The 22,477-nt window shown below is 43.9% G+C and overlaps 1 protein-coding gene across 4 annotated transcripts in view; it reads right to left on the bottom strand.

Annotated features, from left to right (window-relative positions):
• The window catches only part of IKZF2 (IKAROS family zinc finger 2), a gene marked incomplete at its 5' end in the record, with an annotated part of 105,765 nt that overhangs the window by 40,761 nt on the left and 42,527 nt on the right, over positions 1-22,477 (bottom strand). For 2 of the 4 annotated variants that reach the window (XM_082284739.1, XM_082284737.1), the window contains one exon: positions 6,232-6,498. In XM_082284739.1, the coding sequence (XP_082140865.1) occupies positions 6,232-6,498 (267 nt within the window). The remainder of the gene's footprint in view (positions 1-6,231; positions 6,499-22,477) is intronic. The other 2 variants (XM_082284736.1, XM_082284738.1) reach the window with 1 other exon arrangement.

The raw sequence follows: 22,477 nt of genomic DNA, 5'->3' as shown, positions 1-22,477 counted from the left end.
AAGCCAGACAAAACCAGGAATGCCTCAAAAGCCCTGCTCTTCAGCAGAGGGAATTTAATTATCTAAGTTACTTCAGGAATGGACAAGGCAAGGTAAGACAGAGTGCCAAGTATTATCTTTCCTAAAGGCTTTGTAAGAGGGGCTTGTGCCAGGGAATAATTAAATTAATAAATAAATACACCCATAGAGTTTTATCATTTTACAGTTAAATAAAGTATTAATTAAAAAGTATTATTTCAATATTTACCTCTAAAGTACAGTAAAATACTGCTGAAACCTCACATTTCATTGCTTAACATGCACCCATTACTGCTATGTCTCCTCCAGGAAAAATAATAACGAATAATAGTAAAGAAATATTACTGCTCTTGAGTTACACCAGTATCTGAAGCACACAGGTTCACTTGCTCTTGTGCAAACAAATCCTGAGACGAATGGTGAAGTGGACCCTTGAAGCCAGGACAAGCAAGACACGGGCCTTTCTTTTCCAGTATCTTTAATACATGACAGCTGGTTGGAGACTTCACTGCACAAGCCACGAGTGCTGGCTGGCTGATACAAAGTGAAACCAGGCAAATGAACCGATGAACTTCCTACTAATAGATTTCACAGATGTCAAATGTTGTTTCAAAAAGCAAACCAACTCCTTTTTCTGCTTAATTGGAAGCTTCCCTGCACAACAGCACTCCTTTCCCGCCTTGGCACGGAAGTGCTGTGCAGAAGTTTCAGTATGAGTTAATCTTCTTCGAATCTCACACCAGTGCAAAACAGTGTTATTTTTGCTGCAAAGCTGACACATTTTCTGTATTAAAACAGAAATTTGACTGAGGATGTGGAGCCCACAGACCTGGCAACCAAGGAGACTTAGATTCTCCTAACCCTTGGCTGGTAACATTTGTCCCTTTGAAACAAAAGGGGGAGTGACTCACAAATTAATGCACTGGGTCTCAATAACACAGTCAGGGTATTCCTACAGCAGCAGTCCTGCTACATAAAAGCTAGGTCCAGAGGGACTTCAACATCTCTCCTGGTTAAATGTATATCTGGGAACTCAACCTTTTTTGTGTGGCAGATACTTTTGATATGCAAAGTATAGCTTAAGTACTTCTCAAATGGGATTTTTTCTTTCCAGCCTCTTAACACAAAATTACTGTGCCCATGCTGCCATCAGAAAGTATTTGCTCTTACTAATAATACAGATTTTCACCCTTCCACAATAGGCTTTTTGTTAACATTCATTTCGTTAAAATGAAACATTTCTCTGATTCACCAGATGCTGCAACTGCTCAGATTCTGCTCTGCCCCAGGAACACAAGGGAATTATCAGCAGTGCTCCTAACACACTGACAGCAGTGAGCTCCAACCTGCCTTTACCCCAGCGAGACACAGAGCAGCAGACTTTGCTCCATTTCTCTGTTTGTTATTCCAGGGACCATAACTAGTCTGCATACCTACTTACTGTGCTATCGGATTCACTCAACAGCCTGCACACCATGTGAAATCAGTGATTTTAGTAGGGCTTTTTGTTGGGAAAAACCTCCTTCCAGATAGAGCAAGTTATCATAAAACAGTAGTGATGAATCTCTCATGAAAAATTCCTGGGAAATCCTGGGTGATTTCCTCTGCAGAATTGTCCTCTGCACAAATTTATGAGTGCATTCTTAAGACAGAAAAATCATTTAAGTGAACTTGGCAAAACTATCAGAAGAGTTTAGTAATTGAGTACTGCAAGTAAAGCATATCCTTCTGCCCAGAGCAATTTCAGAAATCTTAGCACCCCTTCCTTATGCTTAAATAGGAAAAAAGAAGACTTTTCAGAAAGTTAGACTTCAGAACCTAAGTAGAAAACTGGACTTTCAGAAATTTAGCCCCACAATTTTTGATTCAGTGCCAAATCTATTAACATTGCAAGAGACAGGAAGGCTGCACTAGGTTACAAATTAGAAATTAAACCAAGAAAACCCTTTCTGCTAGCAAAATGAGAGAGGCAGTCCAGCGGAGTTCATCACAATGTGTTAATATGACTGTTTGTTTAAATTTGCTCCTGGTTAGCTGCTTAGGCATACAAGTCTTTTATATGGAACAGCACAACCGGGTTTTTCCTCATTTATTATTTCTGACCTAAAAACTTGAACTCTGCATGAAAAAAAAATTAAATTGCATTCAGAGTTCCGGGGTTGCATGTGTTCAGTTATAATGCTGTGGGTGCTAAAGCAGAACTTGAACATTTCCCTCATGGGTACATAATTCATTTCATCGACTTATGGTACCAAAATGCTTGTGGAGTCCAAGCAAAGATCTGAGACCGTCCTGCAGTTAACACCCCCAAAAAAGCCTGAAAGTAACCTACCAGCAGCCCAGAGTAGGAGTGGGGAAAGGCCCAATCCCCAGAGGTGTCCAAGGCCAGGTTGGACAGGGCTTGGAGCAGCCTGGGATATTGGAAGGTGTCCCTGCCCATGGCACGGGGTAAAACAGGATGAGTTTTAAGGTCCCTTCCAACCCAAACCGCTCCATGACTCTATGATGCCAGCCTTCCCTTAGAAATAAAAAGCATTTCAAAATCTAGCAATGGACTAGATAAGGGATGGGATGTTACAGCAGAGAAAAAAAAATATAAACAAAGGTCACAATTCACAAGAAAAGGGAGAACAACACATGGACCTCGCAGAGCACAGAAGTATCGACATGGCTATAGCAGAACATGGTTCCTGCTTTACCAGAAACAAGGAGCAAGGAAATTTTAATTCAGGCCCACAGCAGAAAGCATAAAGAAGTGAGAAATCACAGAGATTCCTTCTCATTATCTCAGAAAACCTGGATTATCGGCCTCTTGTCCTTCTCCCCTTCCCTCTACATCCCCAAGCACAAATCCCTGGACTATCCAATGGCAATATTCTATGACCAAGTCATCTCCTGCAGTAACAAAAAATTGATAGAGATCCTGCAACTTGAGGAACATGCTGTCGAGTAGGAAATTTGGACCAAAAGAACACAGTATGGGAAAGGAGGAAAATAAATCCAACTCATGCTATTCTCCTGACAAAAGGATGTGGCACATGAGGGAAGGCTTTACCCTGCTCATTAATGCAGGGATTGCATCACGCTTGATTCCTACACCAAGCATTTTACTTATTTTCTGTCAGCGATGACAAATAAATAGAAAGGCCTTCTCCTGGTGCCCAGGCAGATTACAAAAACACTTCACCTCAATTAGCAGTTTTTCAGAGAAACGCTGTGTGTGGCAGAATCAGCAGTGCCACGGGCCCTGTGATGGAAGTGCTGAAGACCAGAGCATCACTTGGACCACGATCTGAGGGATGAATGGGCAATCCCCAGCTTGGTCTATCACAGGAAGGGGTGACTGCACACCAGGATCAGACACGGGACACTGAGCTCACCTACTCCGGCCTCATTCATGGCACACATTATTTTCCCCCTCCCTGCATCTGTTTGACTGAACTATCATAATGCGTCAGGAAAGACAACTGCTCTTCAGGAACAGAGGAATAATGGCTGGAGAAAAGTGTGGCCCTCTCTGTACATAGCACAGCCAGAGCCTACGGCACAGCTTCTTGCCAAGCCTGGATCCCTGGTGCAAGGAAAGCTGCACTCATCCCAGCACCCACACAAATTACAGCCTCTGCTATGGACCACAGCATTTTGGGTGATTTACATAAAATGCTGACAGGTTTTCAGGGAAAGGAAAAGGACTTCAGTTTTTGCCAATGCAAACAACTGGCCAGATCATGCTTTGGTTGTGTGCAGTTAAAGAGGAGAGTAAACCAGGATTCAGCTCCCAAAACACACTTAAATTGGCTTTGAGAGGTAGGGATGTACATGCCAGTTGGATTAGCTGATAAAGAATGTCATCCCTTTCCACTCACTAGGGGCAACCTCCCTTCTCTCCACCATTCTCCCTTGGGCTGCAAAACCAGACTACCCACAGGTCAGGGCTCATTCCAGAGCTGAGGCCAGCCCATCACGCCCCACTGCTGAGGAAGTGGCAATATATTTTAAAATACTGCACTTTACAAGATAGATACCAGTATGTTAAAAATACTCCTTAAAATCCAGGATGTGGAAATCCAAGCAAACTTCTCCTTCTGTTGTGGACAGCAAAGTAGCAGCATGTATTAAAAAACAAACAAACAAAGTGGAGGGAAAAAAAAATCCTCTGCAAAATTTGCCAACTGGTTTACTGAGAACAGAGCACCGAGCTGCACATTAAAAGAAACGCCATTTCTATATGCTTGAAATCATCTGTATAGAACAGTACATCCCAGCTCCTCTGCTCTGATGGGAAAAGAGTCAGAGCTCTCTGAGGAACCAGCAGTAGCCTGAAGGAAAAAGCTACCAGTTATGCAACTGCTGCCCATGCACCCGCAGACGGCCGTCTCGCCCGCACGCAGATGAGATTTTGTTCCGTTCGCTTTGAATTTACACATCTTCTTTAACATGAAAAAGGCAGCTTGCCTGTATTTAAAAGATGCACCAGCTATTCAGTATCTCAGAAATGCAGACCATTTAATTAAGTACCTAAATCTAAATTTAGCGCAGCTAGTTTAGCTGCTCGAGTTCAAATACGTGGACTCTGATGCACCTACAATACATATGCTCAGATACATGCAGGCAACCAGCGAAAACTTTTCGGAAGGTTGAAAGCTGGAGACTCAGTCTGATACTTATTTCTCTTTCCCTCTTCTAGTTATAGCACGTCAAATTGCTAATCAAGATTTTGATTCTCCAGCTAATGCTCCTGCCCTCTCATAATTCCTGTCTAAAATCATGAGTGCATCATAAACGATACTGCCATGCTTTGCATTACACACTTAGGTCAAGTTATTATCAATACAACTTATATACAGGAGATTAACTATGCAATATATATTTATTATTCCTCTGTACAGAAATTCTATTGATCTCTTGCCCATCAAGAGCACACTACCTGACTGCAAACTACCAGGTTTACAAAGGGATTACACAGTCTTTCTTACTCTACTCTAAAACTCCACTTTTCTTTTTATATCTTCACAGATCTCAGTCAGTGTGAGTCTCTCACCCCATTAAATAATAGCAAAGATAAAAAGCAAAATATCTTTCACTTTGTCCAAATAATATGAAGAACAAACACCCGCTGAAGCTCCACCACAAAAACCTGTGCTTAACCTTTGTAAGATTTAAGTGTGCATCTGAAGTTAAGCTTATATTGAAGCCCTTCAGGTGACTTATGTGTGCTCAAATCTCATAAAAGTTAAGCACAAGCTTAAGTGCTTTTTTGAATCAAAGGTAGACGGCTGCAAGACAAGAGAGCATCATCTTCTGCCACCACCTGTACTTCTGTTGGAGGTGACTATTGCTCCCACCTGAGGAGCGGGCAGCACAGGGGAGTGAGTATCAGCTTCCTGGGCACACCATTTTACCATATTAGCCATAAATCCCCTGAAATTACCCTGGTTTAAGCTCAAGGCCTCATTTTTCAATCCACAAAGACCCACCCAATCAGCGTATTGCAGAGGTTCCCTCTGCCTCTTAAATTCTCAAACTCACAAGACTGATAAGCTGTTTGGGACTCTAAATGGTAGTAAAAATACAATTTCTGGGAGGGACCAAGCACTGAAAGCTACCTCCAGAATGGTATTGAGATGGTGTGGGGAAGCCAGGTGGGTGGTTCAGCTGAGGTTTCCCTGAGGGAGCTGTCACACAGTGAGCAGCAAGCCCACCCTGGCATCAGGATCGCTGGGTAATGAGTGTCCCCTGCAGGGTTTGCTCATCCCAGGCCCAGCCACTTCCAAAAGAAGTGTGAGATCCCCAGGAAGCTGCTGGTCTTGTCCACCTGTGAGCACCTCCAATGGAAGAACATCTAAGACTCCCCTTAAAGGTTCAAAAGCTTTGCACATGCACACACACGAACAACACGACCCACCCACCCTGTCCCCCCCATGCCAGAGAATGACTCCCACCATCTTGCTCCAGTCAAGAAGAGTAAGAAAAGCTATTTCCAGACTTTTGTGCTGTTTTTAAGAACAAAAGGCTGGAAATCAAAGTAAAGGAAGCACTATGCTTGCCAGAAAGAGAGCATCACCAGAATGGGGAAAGCAGGAACAGAAACAAAAACCAACAAAGCCCATTTTTCCCCTCCCCAGCCTCCTGCTACCCCAAGAATGAAAAGGGAAGAGAGAAGAGTTGTCAGGTAACATCAACATTGCCACAGATTTTCTTTCAGCTGCTTACCAGTGTGGCTCCTTTTATGTACCATTAGCACATTGGGCCCAATGCAAACCATGCCACAGACGTCACATTTCAGTTTACCATTCGGAAGCCGGATTCCTCCCTCGCTTGATAGCTCCTGGATCTTTCTGTTATCCACCATCTCGTTACTCCCAATGAAGGGCTCTTCCAGGCTGCTTCCTTCATCGTGAGCTCTGATAATATCTTCATGAATCAGGGGCTTCCTGTCAAATTCCTCATCACTTTGCATTTCTAGCTTTACTGAATTTGCTGAAATTAAAAAAAAAAAATTAAAAAATTAAAATTAAACCCATGTATTTTCTAAGTTCCCAACTAACAGCATGATAAACTTTTTACTGTTATCAATATTACATCACAGCCTTGAAGCTCAAACCATCGTGAGAGCCTCACGGTGGTGATGGCATCACAAGTTACAACGGCTTAGTCCTTTAAGCCCTTGGTTTGAGGTTTTTTTTCAATTCCTAATTTCTATCCCTATTTTAAAGCTTAAGAACTCAGGTACAGCGTGATCCAGACAACTGCCAAAAGTTGCAGAGATGCAGCAGGATTAAGAACTGACCTCCTGCTTCTCAGCTTGAACCACGAGAGTTACGTTCTTCTCAAGGAGCCAAAGCCACAGGAGCAAAGGACAAAGCCAGAGTTGCTCCTTCCAGGCCTCTCCTGCCCAGTGCCCCGAGAGGCAGGGTTCCCAAAGGCACAGCACAAGGAAACAAAGCAGGATTGTTCCAAATGCAAAGATCTAGTGAAGCCAGGCTTGTGGGCTGTGCCAGTAATCTCCAAATCACCCTGCCTGCATGGACAGGTTCCCCGATGGAGGGGAGACCAGTCTCTGGATGAGCCTCCAGTACTTTTTTGCTCCCACCTTCTGATTCATGTCAATGGGACACTGCCAAGGCAAACAGGGCTGCAGTGAGATCTACACTGCTGGATTATTTATATTTGCAAGTGAAATACGTGCAGTTGAAGACTTTTCACATTTGCCTGGTGAGACTGACAGGCTCACTGCTGATTTCTGTGATCCTCAGGTGACAGAATAAACCTCCTCTAACCATCGAGAGCTTGCGGGATCAGCAAGCCTTTAAAGGAAACAAATGTACCAGGCTTTTCCACAAAGGGGTGTCAGTGCAGGGGTGTTTTAATGACCAGATGCCCCCATTTTGATGCCTCAAGAACTGGTCCAACCTGCCAAAAGGCCTGTCCCAGAATCACAGCCTCCATCCACAGTGTCAGCCAGAAGGCAAGCCCACGTGTCTGCTTCCCTAAGCCTTGATCCTGCTGAGGGGCTTAACAAGGAGGTGATTCAGCCTCCATATCTAAGCAGTCTTTGACCTCTGTACTAAGGCCATTGGCACAAGTGCCAGTGACAGCAGCGGATCTGGAGCACAAATCTGTGCCCTGGGCCTGCCCAATGTCACCTAACTCTGGCCAGATGTGCTCACTGGCAACTGCCAAGGGGTGCCCACCCAGGAACCCAATGACAGAGCTGTAAGTAAACATTGTGAGGCATCACTGAGAGTTTCAAACAGCTGGCCTGGAAATGTCAGCAGAAAAAACCCTACTATTTAGACTTCTTCCTTCATCCTTCTTTCTTCCTCTTCCCAGAAAACACAGGGTTCAGAGACTGATGTTTGACGTTGCAACTCTAAATCACTGCTTTACTCCCAAGGAAAGCATAATGAACAGGGTAAAGGCACCAGAGACCAAGCAATGGTAAGATGTTTCTTTTTAATCAAAAAACCGTTGAAACATCTTTCACTACTCATCAAGGCATTAATGGGAGCTAAGGAATGAAAAGAAAGTACTATTACGGCAAAGCCCATCCAGAGCAAGGACACTGCTGGATCAGATCACAGCAGACTGGTATCAGCACAGGCACTGCCATCCAAATGGTCTGTAACTACAAAATATTTGAGTGCATCACTTATAGTAGGGAATTAATATTTTTGTTGCCACAGAGATGCACTTATTGTTCTTGAAAGAGTGAAAAACAGCCCAGACTGAGAGGTCAACCAGGACATGGCCCCAGGTAGTGCCCTGGAATGGAAACAGGTCAAGAGAAGGCAGTTTGCACGGGGAGCAGGAGGGGACTGGCCCCACCATAGCAGCAAGAGAAGCCATGGGAAGCCATCCTGCCCTGGTGCCGAGCCCAAGTGGCACAGCCAACAGCCTTCTGACCGGGAGGATCTACCCTTGTGGTGGAGCTGAGCAGAAAGGAGGAAGAGCAGGAGCTCTGGCAGCTCCGTGGGCTGACAGAGAGAGAGCTGAGGTCCCAGATCCACCTCCCCATGGAAAGCACACACTGGTGATTTACAGACAGCCCACTTTCAGAGCTAAGGAATGGCAGTTCCCTGTAATAATAGCAGCCTTTTGGGGTATTCAGCAAGTCTGAGAATGAAGCCCGAAGAAATGGTTTGCTGGCTTTAGGAGCAGGATTTAATACACTCGGCCACACAAGTAGCTACAGCAGAGCCAGAAATACTGCCCTGTGCTCCTCACCTAAAACCCCAGGTTGCTGCCACGAGCCTGCGTGCTGTCCTGGCACAGTACTGCACAAAATATCCAAAAGCCACATCCCAATTGTGCATATTTACATGTACTCACAAGAGAGAAAGTCTTGGGTCTTATGCGTCTTCTCACATATATAAATTTTTGTCTGTTTCTCTGATTTGGAATAATGAACACTTGAGTGCAATTAGTGCTGAGCACCACAACTTCCCATTCACAGCTGTGGAGCTCTGCCTGCTCAGCACACAGGAGAACAAGGCTGTGAGAGCTTACAAACGGGAAGACCACTTACTTTATCTTCCTTCCCCTAGCACTTCTTTCTGCTGAATGATGCTTTCATCCAACAGGATAAGCAGCACAACCAAACGACATGAGCCATTTGCTGAAGCACAGCCTCCCCACACACACAGAGCGCTCTGCAACCCTGGCACACAGAGCTCACAAAGCCCAAGGAATTCATGCTGCATCCTTCAAAAAATCCCAGCTATTCTATAGAGCTGTGCAGGCTGTTTGCTCTTTCTCCTTCCCTCACCTTCATGCACACGGAGCACTGCCACTGCCATTTTCAGAAACCCTCTGGTAGCTGCAGAAAGGTTTCCTCCAGCTGGGACCAACCGCAGGTCTCCAAGGAGGGGAGCAGGGATCTCCTCTGCCTGTTGTGAGGGCTCTGCTAATCAGGTCATCTCCACTGCCTTACATCATACGGGTGTATATATTAGGCTGTGTGGTAGCTTGCATACAAACAGGCGCTTAAATTGCATACAGTTTGTTTTCTCTGTTCTCAGCCAGCCTCAGAAGCTGCAATCATTTAGCAGTGGCACTGTCATTGTTTTCACCTACAGCACTCAGGAAGCACAAGAAATGTTCAAGGGATGTTGATGGCTATCCTGCATCATACACAAGGCTCCATATCAAATTTCACCCCGTGTTCCCCTGCCTTTCTTGTTCATGTGCTTGGTAAAAGCATAAATAAATAAATGGATTTTATTGAGGTTTTTTTAAAGTTTTTGGGACATTCCTAAACAAAAAAAGACAGCAAAAGAGAGAGCAGGGATAAAATTGTAATCCAGCTCACTGCAAAAGCATGAACTTGAAGTAAAATAATTTCCCTCCAGTTAATACATGTTCCTTCTACTTTTTCCAGTCCAGCAGAATATCTTGTGGGGAAAAACAAAAGACAAGGACCACAAAAGCTTCTACCTGTGAATACGAAGCTAATGGCACATATTTGCAACTCCATACATTAATGTTGCCTTCTTTTTCATTTTTATTTTTTTGGGTTTGGTGGGGGTTTTTTTTGCTCAGCGCACCAACCAGCTCATCCTGAATCACACTTTATCCTGAGTGGCCAAGTTGAATACAATTATTGTTAATGTCTCGTAAGTGCCAATTAAACTCCAATTCCCTGGTTAACGGTTTCTTGGGAACTTTTCAGTACAAAAATATTCCCTTCACCCACAAATTAGTGTGGCTACAAACCAGAGGCTGGAAGGTCCACCTAAAAAAACTATTCCTGGTATTTCATCCTCTGTCACAGAAGTTTTTCCCTCAAAAGTGAGATCTGGGGGGAAAAAACCCTTCTGGTCTTGCTGAGAGGTTTGATCCCCAGGTGGAGTGTAAATTAAAGCACTGGACATCTTTTTCTTAAGCAAGCAAACAAGAGTGCAATTTCCACTAAGGAACAAAATTCCTCCTGTTCAACACACCAGGGAGAAAGCAGAAGGACTGTGCCCCTCTGTCTCCTCCACTGTCTGCTGTCCTAGGTCAATGCTTATTTTATCTGTGGCCTTGGAAAGCCAGGCTGGCCACTGTCACTGAGGGTTTGTGGTCTCCAGCTGGAGGCCGGCCTTTCCTGGCAGCAGCCACGCACCACCAGCCCCTTCCTGCTGCCCCCGGAGCAGCAGCAAGTCAAGCCAGACCCCTCAAGGCCTCCCACGCCTCTTCCCCCATCGTCCTTCTCTCACCAGCAGGAAACAAAACTTTGGCCCAGCCTCAGATGCTCATCCTTGAGGAGGCAAAATTCAAACCTGCCGCCCCCGAGGAGCCTTGGATGGCTCTGTGGGCGAACAGAGCGAAGGACGTTCACAGACAGAATGCATTCTCTAACCAAAATGGCCTGAGAGTGGGTGCCAGGTAGGGCAACAGCAATCCCAGGGTCTGCTCCATGTTCCCTGTCCAGAACACAACAAAAAGCATCATTCAAAGCCCAGATGATGAGTCTGTCTTTACACCCGGATGCAAAGATATTACGAAATTGTTACCTCCCTCTGGAAAATGAGGCTGAGCCCTAACTACAGCAGCACAATGACAGGCAGCTACAGCACAGCCTTGTGCATATCATCCTGTCAGTGGTCAGTGGCACCATCTATTTTAATCATGCACTTCTTCTAGGCAGTGGATTAATGACATTGCTAATTGGCAGCTACAGACAAATAGAAAATAACCCAGTTTCTAACAGGTTTTGAACCCAATTCTTACACATCACAAGCCCTGGAGGTGGTATGTCCCTATATTATTAAACTCCCTGTTTCTACACTGACAAAAGCACTCAGAGCAAGGGTGAGTGTAATACAGTTAATTTTAAGAACTGGAATGGCAAACCTATGAGTGTTTCATAAGATGAAAATTAAAGGAGTAGGGGGAGAACTCTTCTGTCTTGATGGATTTCGAAAGTTCAAGGTAAGGAATGCCAGAAGTTGGAAACAATGATCGCTGGCTCTTGTTCAGTCTGAGAGCACTCGGGTAGCAAAATGGGTCCTTCAAGAGGGTGTTTACATCACTCCAGAAGTGTAGTGAGACTTTAATGCATGTTCAAACATACTTTCGTCCCAAAATAGTACAAAATAGTCTTGGGTGAAAGAAAACTTAATCTTTGAGTTTCTTGTTGCTGGTAGAATTTGGGTCTTAGTTAATGACACTTTTCAAGTTCATTTCAGCTTAATTGTGAGCTATTAAATGTGTAAACAAGGGAGCACCAGCAAGGCCTCCCTTTTTAAAAAGGCAAACACACAAGGGGTGAGAACACCAGCCAAGCAGCGGCAGAACCGGCCATGGAATCGGCTCTGTTGTCACCTCATAGCCACAAAGTACTTAGCTAACAGGTTGACATTAAAAAGCAAATAGCGTTAGCAAATACTGTCTAGTTTCTGAGAAACGAACGGGTCACCCCTTCTTCTGAGGAGCAGGTATCACTCCAAAGCTGTGATGCTGAGGAATACACAGTGAGGTCTCCTGAGCGCATCTGCTGCTCAGGATAAAGGAAGATGTCTCTTCAATGGCACCTGGGGGCAACACTGTCCTACCAACACTGAAACGGAAGATGTTCCAATTGAGGGTTAGGAAGGTGTATTTCAAGGGAGGCAGTTTTGCTTTCACAGTAGATTGAAGCTTTCTGGAGGCTTAGAGAGAAGCAAAGCTGAATCTGGATGGAACAAATGAGGGTAAATGTCACCTGCAAAAGAGGGAAATTACTTAACTCTTTTCTCAAGTACCAAAACGTCCTATCAAGGACATTCTCAATGCTGGGTGTCAAGTTTGTTTATTGCAAGCTCCAAAGATTTAGCTTTTGGCCACCGAGACAGGGAGAATCTTAGATGGTGATACCATCTTGTCATGAGTGACCTCCACAGGGTTCTGTCCATTCAGAACAGTTAAATCAAACCAAATAGTTCACAACTAATAAAAAGGAGAAAAGAACGTTTTAGAAACTTTATGCCGAGTCCTCTTCTGCATGCCACAAACGGGATTCTTCAAGCCCACAAGGAGGTGGTTAATGCGCCAGAAATTCAGTGAGAACTGATCGGCTTATTTAGGGATCCTTAGAAATTTTTAGTTTTCACATTGAAGAATCTCAGTTTAAGCCTGCTACCTCTGAAGTCAATTTAAACTCTCACTAAATGCAACAGAAGACTTATTTCATATCTTCTGGAGGTGGTGTATGCAGTAAGTGTAGACTAACAGGTCTGTTACACCCAAGTTTAGTTTAAATTAGGATGCTGTTGCATAGCTAAGCCAAGCTTCAGTCAGGTTTTAGCTGACACAAACTGTGGTTACCATCCTCCCTCAATCCCCACCCCTTCCATCTTTTATACTGGCACCACTGCTCATGAAACTGGGTGCTACACCAGTCTGGTTGAAAACTGATCTTCCTAAGAAAAATCAACCCTTTTAAGCTGGATCATGCCCCTGACCAGGCGTACTGTGCCATCACAACATCACAACAAACAGCAGCACCCCAGATGTCACTGCACGCTTTCAGCAGCAATGGTTCTAAATCACCAGGTAGCTTCTCCCAACCCAGCTCTCCAGGTCCAGACACAAGGAATGAAGACTGCAGCACTGAAACCTGTGAAACAACTTTCATGCTCAAATGGCCATACAAGCTCACGCAAATATGAAGCTGAAAAGACCACAGCTACAGTTGGAAGGGCTCTGATTTAAGCAAACAGCACCCCAGCAAGAGCACCATTAAGAGCTGAGATCTCATTTCTATCATGGGGCCCAATTTTGATGGTTTCAATGACATGCATGCCAGAAATGTTTTGAGCCAGCAATCCTTCCAGTCTCCCACAAGGTCACATTCAGTGAAATTCCTGCTGAAGTCCAAAAGCTGGGACATTGAGTAAGGGGTGCCTTGGTGTAAGGATGGCAGTATCTAGACCAGAATCTGCCCCAGATGCCCAGCCTTCAGGCATGACTGTTTGCTCTCCACAAGTCACCCATGCTGCATACTTCCATCTGGCAAGAGTATGAACTCCTAATTGAATATATATGATTGCTCAGTGTCGCAAGATTCCTCTCCAGAAAGACCTCAGGCCAAATTTCACCCACAAATGCATCTACGCAAGTGGCACTTACACAAGCGAGAGTCATGTATTCATATCCCAGGGTAGGAAAAGTACTCCTGATGACCCAGCCTCCCCCTCCCTTTTTGCCTGTACTTACAAAGTAATTATGGTGCAACAAATACTGTGCTTAACATAATACCAATTCCCAATAGGTGCAAGGAGGAGTTTCTCTTTCCCATTCCCCCTACCCTTTTGCAGGGCCAAACCTGACCCCGATGCAAAATGAGGGAACACAGCAGGTCTCTGCTCCTAGTTGCTGTCCCCTCTACAGATGCTCAAGCTAACTCAGATGATAGTCCTGGACTCATGGATTTTTCCCTAAGGTCAAACTAGGAGCAATTGGTGGATCTATCTTTATTTGTTTTGCTACTTTTTTTTTTTTTTGCTGTTTTGAGAGGGTGAGAGGCAGCAGGATTTTTCTTTTTCCTCTCCTTTTGCTGTTGCACGAGACACAGTTTTCTGGACAAATGTCATCTGGCAAACTCTTGACTTTACACAAGACCTGCCCAGCCCTTGTGCTCCCCCGCTCTCTCCTCCCGCACGCCGCAGCCACTGGGACTCTCTGCCTTCGTGTGAATGATTTCCTGCTTGTTTCCAAGGGGCAGGTGATGCTGGGGTGGTGGTGCTCAGCAGGTGTTCTCCAGGGCCCTTTCCGTTGTGAAGTTCACGTCACAGTCACTGTGCAGTGCAAGAGGCAGGTCTGGTGCTGTGGGTGGTCTCCCACGGCCTTTCCCTTGCCGACCTAAAGCGAGTCTCTTACTGTCTCTAACATGTACATTAAATGCTGACAGCCTCCTCTCCTACCACAGCTCTTTTTTACTTCAGTAGAGCTATTTCTGATGCACATGGAAAAGCAGAGAGAGGAGGAAAAATAAAGGCTCAGTCCTGTAGTGAAACACTCTGTCTCTCAAAACATTAAACCATGATCACTTCTTTATTTTTAAGCGCGGTTCAGATTCTAATAAGGGAGCAGAAGAAACATACACTCATTGAGAAGTGACACAACATTCACCCCAAGCGGATTTGCTAAGAGGCTGCTGAGAGCTCTATATGGTACCAAAACTAGAAGTTTGTAATGGAGAATGCTGACAAACTACAGCTATATATGGATCATCCCTTATAAACAAAAATAAAGTGATTGATAACATCCATTTGAAGAGACCAAAACCTTATTGCTCACTCATTGTCATCTCTGCTTCTTAAAAAGTGCAGGACTTCCTAAAATGCTTTCCAGCATACGCAAAGGGTAGTAATTATAACAGTAAAAATTATTTCATTTATAAGGAACTTTCCATTAGGCATCTGCACTATATTTGAAAATACACCTGCAGAAATTGTTTGAAGCCAATGGAATCACTTCTCTGGGTTTGGATTTTGCTTCATTTTCTGGCATTTTTACCATTAAAGACATTATCTTACATCAGTGAAAGGTTTTCATTACCAAGTTACACATCATTCATAGCTTTCAGGAAAAGTTTTATTTATTTCTCATTATATAAACTCTAAATCATCTTAATGCAACCTGACCTAGCCATGTCCTCCTCCTCTAAATAAGGCACCTCCCCAACTCATCAACCCATAGAAAATTGTGGATAAGCACCTGCCACAAAAATATTTTCTGTCTTTGTCACTATATTGTAAAAAGGAGATGAACAACAAAACCTGTTTCATTTATTTGTTTGAGCCAAAGCCTTGTCTGCACCCTGGGAGGCAGGTGGCTGCTGCAAAGCAACAGGCAGGTCCCCAGGTCCATTCGCAGCCCTGGATCACTGCAAACGCCCGAGCGCAGGGACTTCTCCCCATGCACCTCACAGTCACTGCCGGGCTGGACCCTTGCGTGACTAAAAGAAATAAAAGGGAAAGCAGCTTTGCCTAACCACAATGTGACTACACAATGTTGAAGGAGAACTCTTAAAAGCCAGTATCTTTGTAAATGCTGACTTCTGCCAGCATGGTGCTGCTTTGAGACATGTATTTTTACCTGAGGCAGCTAAAAAAAAAAATTGTATGTCCTTCCTTGGTTTATTTTTTTTTTAATTATTTGAGATGGCAAATGAGGACAAGGATTTAGGGACCTGGAAATACCTACTCACAGTTCAGAGACCCCAGCAGTACTGAGTTCAGCCCATTAAGGCAGAACTTAGAGCACAAAAATTCACCCACATCTGAAGATGAACATGAAAGGGCTACTCCAAGAGCCACTTATGGTATGTTATAAAAATGGCAGCATCTGGTTTAGTCCCTCAGCTTTCCCAAATTTAAAGGACAGTAGAGTTTATAATCATTTTCAATTTTCATAAGTCACTTCAAGAATCCAAATCTGTTTAAACCCAAATTTTAATATACTAAAGATGGGGGGAGGGTATCTCTGTTGCCTCCTTCCCACAACTTAAAACACACCAGCTATTAAAGCAGCAAGACATTTAAATGACTATTCATTCTGATTTTTTTTAAAGCAGTGCTAGGCTTTCACCTGTATCATTATTATGTAGGCAGTGACAGATGGCAATGGAAAAATATAAAATAACTCTTAGAGTATTAACTTTTTTCAGTACCGTATGTGTCAGATTCTTTAGCATAAATAAATGGCATTACACAGTCTCATTAAATCTATACATCTGTGTAGTAACTTGCAATTTATGGATATTTTCTGACACAATGTTCAAACCAACAGGTTTAGCTCACATGTTTCTTTTCTCACCATGCCATCTCCAAGTCACCAGAAAAGCAAACAAAAGCAAAACCCTACACTAAATATTCCTGAAGAATTCTATGAGAAGATTTGCTATTCATCATCTACACATATTTAAGGGAATAAGAAGGGAAGAGGGTGGTGGGATCATGGAAGAAAGGGACTGGAGAGAGTTGGCAAGTAAAACACATAATTAGGTACCTAAAATTTACATCTCTAACAAGTAAGGAATGACTCCCCAAGTTAGATTAAAACAATAACAATACGGACACAAACAGGCACATCTTCTCCTATTGCCCACTGACACAGAAAGCCCCCACCCCGTTTTCACCAGAGCACCCAGGAGCCCTGAGCAGATCCCTCATAGACTGCTGTGCCCAGACAGAGCAGGGACTGCAGGACTGAATGCCAAGCTGGAATAGGTCAGGCTGCTGAGGAGCTGAGGCCATCAGCAACCACACAGAAAGGTGCTGTGAGTGGCTTTGAGCACCATTCACCATTATCCAGAGGAGCCAGGAAGTTAGAGACATTACAGCTGCGTACACTGAAGCATCTGATACTTCCTCAGGCCTTTCCCAAACATGTTCCATAAACTCAACTACTCTATGGGAGCTACATGTCCAACCACTCCTGCACACAGGCTCTGACAGGTGGCGGAACGAGTTCTTGCTTCTGCAGCCTGGGTCACAGGGGGACAGCAGGGACACTGCACCTCCTGGGACACAGGGCCTTGAGAAAGGTGGGATGGCAGGAGAGAGCTGGCTTGTACACACCAACCTACTCCTGGGAGTACTTCCAGGCCTGCCTTCATTCATCCTTGAACAGGAGTGGGGCAGCTGTGGGGACCTCACAGCTGCTATAGTCCCAGTTAAAAAGACTCTTTTTGGGCAATAAGCTGTGTTTGGGAGCCCTCCCTTTAACACAACAGCTCACTGGTCCTGGCTGGTGGAACAGGATGCAGCACCACTTGCTGTTACCAAACACTTATTAAAGATGTCAACAAAAGATAAAAATCTGTAAATGCAGCCACAGTCCCGGAACATGGAGTCCAGCAGCCCTGCAACCTCAGTCCTTATGGCTGTGTTTCAGTAGGTACCTCCCCTTTCAACTCCTTCGGCAGTGCCTTTGGAGATGTTCTCCCAAGAGCTGCCAAGGATCTAGGGAGCTGTTCGCTGAGTATCAATGAACAATCCTGCCTGAACACCAAGTTACACCTTAGACAAACTCAAACCCAGGTGACACATTCCCAGTGGAAAGATGAAATTTGGCATTAGCAGCAACTCCTGCACGTCACACCCTTTTGTCTGCTTGGGTAAAGGATCTGTTGGGAGCTATTTATGGACTGGCTCTTTTCCTCTAGGAGGAGCTGGTATTTCTGCCTAAAATTAAGATGGCTTGACACTTCCTACGATGAGGCCCTGTTTTTCACTTGCTTATCACTTTGCCAAAAACAAGTTAGGCTGAAATGTATAGACAATATTTAATTTTGTGAGTGTGTGTGAAACTGCAAATCAAAACAGTTGAACTGGCTCTGACAAAGAGGTCAGAGAAACCACCAGCCCTGGTTCTTAGTGTTCAGGTCAGGTGATCCACAATCAGCCACAGTAACAAAGCCTGTTTTCTTATGGATTTGTACCCACAGCCTCTTTCAAGCTCTCCTTCCTTGCAGGAATTGCAATTTGGGTACCTGCTGCCAAGCCGAATGAGTAACTTTTAAGTTCCACTTGCCTTTCCCCTCAACTAATGAGGATCAGCAATCCCAAGAGATCCCCTGACCATGCAACTTCATCTCATGGGTACACTTCTACTGTGTCAGTTCAAGAAAAGTCAGACCCAGAGACAAAACATCACTGACGTGCCTTACTTTGGTTTTGAGGACAGGTCATGTGCATTTAAAAATCATTATTCGCTGCAATGAAAAGAAGGAAAAAAAAAAAAAAAAAAAAGAAAAGGGGAAAGAAATTGGCATCCTAAGAGGCTCACTAAAGCGCTTTAAAGTGCATAATTCCATCATCATACTGTACATAGCACACAATCTCTGAGGGGTAATTATCCATGGATTGGAAGCCAGTGTGAATATACACACAGTCAATATGATGTGCTTGCTGCTGCTTCTCTTTTTTTCTTTCCTTTTTTTTTTTTTTTAAATCAATTTTAATTGTTGTGGATCTATTTCTGCTAATAAAAGAGAGTGAACTGATTCTGGTCGGATAGATTTCTGGATACGGAAAATGAGTGAGCAAAACATGTGCGAGTACTTACTGTATTACCAGAAATATTTATAAATGGCTCTTCCCTCCCTCAGCTGGCAGAATATCAAAGCACTGAGGAAGCAGCACGGATGGCTTCTGAAGGGATGGAGAAAGCAAATGTCCACTCCTCCATCACCAGCCTGGGAAAGCAATGCCACAGCAGAAGCCCAGCCTGGAACTGCTCTAACAGCAACACCTCCCCTCCTGTTAAAGGGCAAGCACTACTGCGAGTGCAAACTCTATCAGAAAGGATCACAAATGAGCCCCTAGAGGGAATATATAATGTGTCTACTGGGTTGGAACAAAATATGAACTGGAGACCTAAGGTTTTTTGTAACTAGATGTGATTCCCAGGAATGCCAGTGATTCCAGCTGAGGACAATCATGTTCTCTGAAGGCTTGATGCCTCCAAATACCAAGCTCAGTCCAGACTCTTCGGGCTTGACTGTACTGAAATATTCCTTGTAAAACACAGCACTATCACAATGCATTCATTAGCTGCATTTATATCAGCAAAAAAACCCCGTGGAGACAAGTACATTTATGAGGGGCACATACAAATCACCCCTACCCTTGCATGAGAACTTGGCTGAGCCAGGAAGGACTCTGTACCCCAGAGCTCCTGCAAAGGGAGTTTCTGCAGAGGTACACACTACACACACAGTGGCACCAGGATGCAGATTATTTGCAGGGACATGTGCCTTTGTGTAACTCCCACTGCACACAGACCAACTTTCTAGAACTGCATTAACCAAATACACACTCCGAACTTGTCTAACATCACAATTTGTTTCCATGTATCCCTCTTGTGTGGACTGCAGGTTTTCCTAGGAGAGATGAGCACCCTGTTGGCTGCTGTGCTCCCGGCTGTCCCTGTGTGCAGCCGGTGATGCAGGAGTGTCCCCAGCCTGCTCTCCATTCCAGCAGTGGAGGACTACAATACGGTGCACCAATTCCCAAGTTAGCCTGTGCATGTGAAAACGCCTAGGGGGTCCTGATTCAGTGCAATACTTAAGCAATCACTGATCTTTAATGTTAAAGTCAACAGGACTTCGGTACATCCATAGGTAATTACATGAATTCATCAGTGGGCTGAGCAAGCATATTCTAGCTCACAAAAGCAATGAAAGGACAACGTGCAGGAAGAACGAAAAGCCTTCAGGAAAGGATTAGCAGTGTCACAAGTTAAACATCTCCTCCCTGATGACATACAGGATCGGGTCAACTGTGCAGGCAAGCGAAAACGCTGTAGCATGAAGTCGCAAATGGTACAGCCGGCTCAAACTACTGCCTGTAGTAGCTCTGCAGGTAACAAATACAGAATACTAATGTACAATAAGCAATACTTTCATAGCTCTACTCTGTAGAAGAGGTAGGGATTTTTCAGTGTTTAACTGCACGTCATTGCTATTCCAGGTCTCCTACTTGGCTGTTCTAACTTACCTAGCAGATTCAAGTGTAAGAAAGAACAATAAACCTCTCTGTAATCAACCCCTGAAACCCTGCAACTCTTGCTTTACGGTTCTAAAAACCATACCCTGGGAGGGCTATAACCTAATAGCGATATGCTGTCATTAACTGGCGACTGAATTACAACAAATAATGTAGAAGGACCTGAGCAGCAACTCTACCTTACTATTTAAAAAATAGATTGTTACCTATTCGGTGACAATATGAACACATCTCAGTTATATAGTACTAAGCAACCTAACACTAGTTATGACCAATCCTGGGCTTTAAAAAAAAAAAGCATTATTTAAAAAAATCACCTTAATCCACACTAAATATACAAGTTCTTCAGACGATTATGTCTTCTCATAAGTACAGGAAATACCAAGAATTTACAGCAGGTCGTTTGACTCCCCTCGTTTACAGCAGGCAGAAAGTAGTTCAGCACCTGCTGAAATAATTGCCAAGCAAGGAAAAGATAAAGATATAAAGAAAATTTATTGGCTGTCTAGCAGACTTTACATTCAATTTTCCCTTGTCACATTCTCATCAAGTGTATGTACCTGCACAGTTCTAGTTGTGAAGGCTGTGGTCACAGCCGTGTTAGATTCAACTACCCCTGTGCCACATCTGATCTGAGGGGTTCAGGAAGGCGGTGTGTGTGCTCCCAGGTGGGACATATAATTTTATATATCCCGTGCCATGCTTCATTTATCTGCTTGCAAGTGCACAGTGAGTCCACTGACTTCCTTTAAAGTTCTGGAACATTCATAACCACCTTTATTCCTGCATATATGCTAAAGACTCTTTGCAGAAAGTGACTTGCTCATATAACAATGCCTTGTTACTACTCTGTTGCCAGGTTTCTGGCCTAGGGCTTTGGGATCAGCAGCTTCCTTAAAGATACCATCAACAGGGGATTCTCACTCTAGGGTAAGAATAAAGCATCTACCATGAGGCAGAGCCTGAGATGTTTAAAGCTTGGAGATTTATTTCAGGCAGCTGCACCCCGCACACACGGAGGTGGAATATTCCAGTCTCCAACTATCAGTTCTGGTAGGAGACATAAAGAAAACAGAGTTTTTGCAGTGACTACCAAACACAAAGAAATAATCATATGGGTCAAACAAACAGAAGTGTTTCATTTGCTATGAAAATCATTTGAGTTGACTCAAGACATTTGTTTGGGCAAAATGAAAATAAAACGTTTCTGAAGTTGTGTCACCTCCCCCTTTCAAGTGCTGGCCGTTGTGAGCTGAAATACATAATTTTGAAACAAACATGGAAATGTTTTCTACTTTCAAACATCAAAAGCCATTTCAGTGTTGCTGAAGCTTTTTCTCCCCCAACATTTTCATCTAACTTGACTCAAACTTCATTCTGGTCCTGCTTACAAGCTGCCTTTTTCAATGAATTTATTATTTGTCATTTCCACCTAGCGGTTTTCACAACAAGCTCGTTCCCAGCAGGCTCTAAGGATGCAAACGAGTATCAGGTCAGTCTTTCACATCAGGAGATAAGAAAGCATTGAACTCATTTAAATTAAAGAATTTCTGAATATTCTGAAATATTTAAATAAATATTTTTAAATTAAAGAAATAAAAAGGCAAACATTTGAAACATCTGTACATTCTTAACTATACCATGACAATTACATAATATTTTGGAGAGTGATACAGCTAAGCCTCCTATCCCATTCTTCAGCACAGATGGCTAATTCAGAAGCCTTTACTGGCTGCCCAGGCACAACAGGGACAAAGGAGCTCTGCAGCCACTACACCTCCATGGTCCTGAAGCTGCACCCTCTGCTGTGCCTGGAAACAATTCATCTGAAAATTACCGTGAGGTGGGAAGGGGGAAGCCGATGGAATGACAAGGCTGGGAACAAACGGAAAGGCTGTGTGTGTCTGTGTGAGCAGTGCTGTCCCCAGGCACAGGGCAGAGGCTCTTCAAGGACCCAGCTCTTCTACTGCACTTCCTGTCTACCTGGTACAACCCTGGGTTTGGCTCTAGCTCTGCTCCCAGACACAGGTGAGACCAGGGAAGTCAGTACAAGACTGCTATAGAGACTCCGGTACCTTGCTGAATTTATAAACCTCTTCACTTCTCTGGGCTCTAAACTTCCACCCAAGATCAGTTAAGACACTTTCATAAATCTTACTTGGCATCTAGTTGCATCCTTAGGTGCCTAAACACATGTTTAAACAGGAATCTAAATCTCTTTGCAACTCAGTTCATCTACAAAATAGAGGTTGTAATTCTTTATCTTATGGGGGTTCAGAGACAATAAATTGATTAAAGTTGGAGATTAATGTTCACGCGCTGAAGTCAATGAAAGCAGAAACAAATCCTAATTCAGGGTGACATAGAGTGCTTACAGGACTCCCAGCATTTGTAAAGCCAGTGCCTTCTCTGTCACGGACAAGATACATCTGCTTGCAAAGAAACTTGCACAATCTTCACACCATATATTTTGGCTCAAG

This window comes from Coloeus monedula (genome assembly GCF_965178545.1).
Source record: "Coloeus monedula genome assembly, chromosome: 7".
NCBI lineage: Eukaryota > Metazoa > Chordata > Aves > Passeriformes > Corvidae > Coloeus > Coloeus monedula.
Note: the sequence above shows the minus strand (reverse complement) of the source record. Positions and strands in the feature narration are given on the sequence as shown.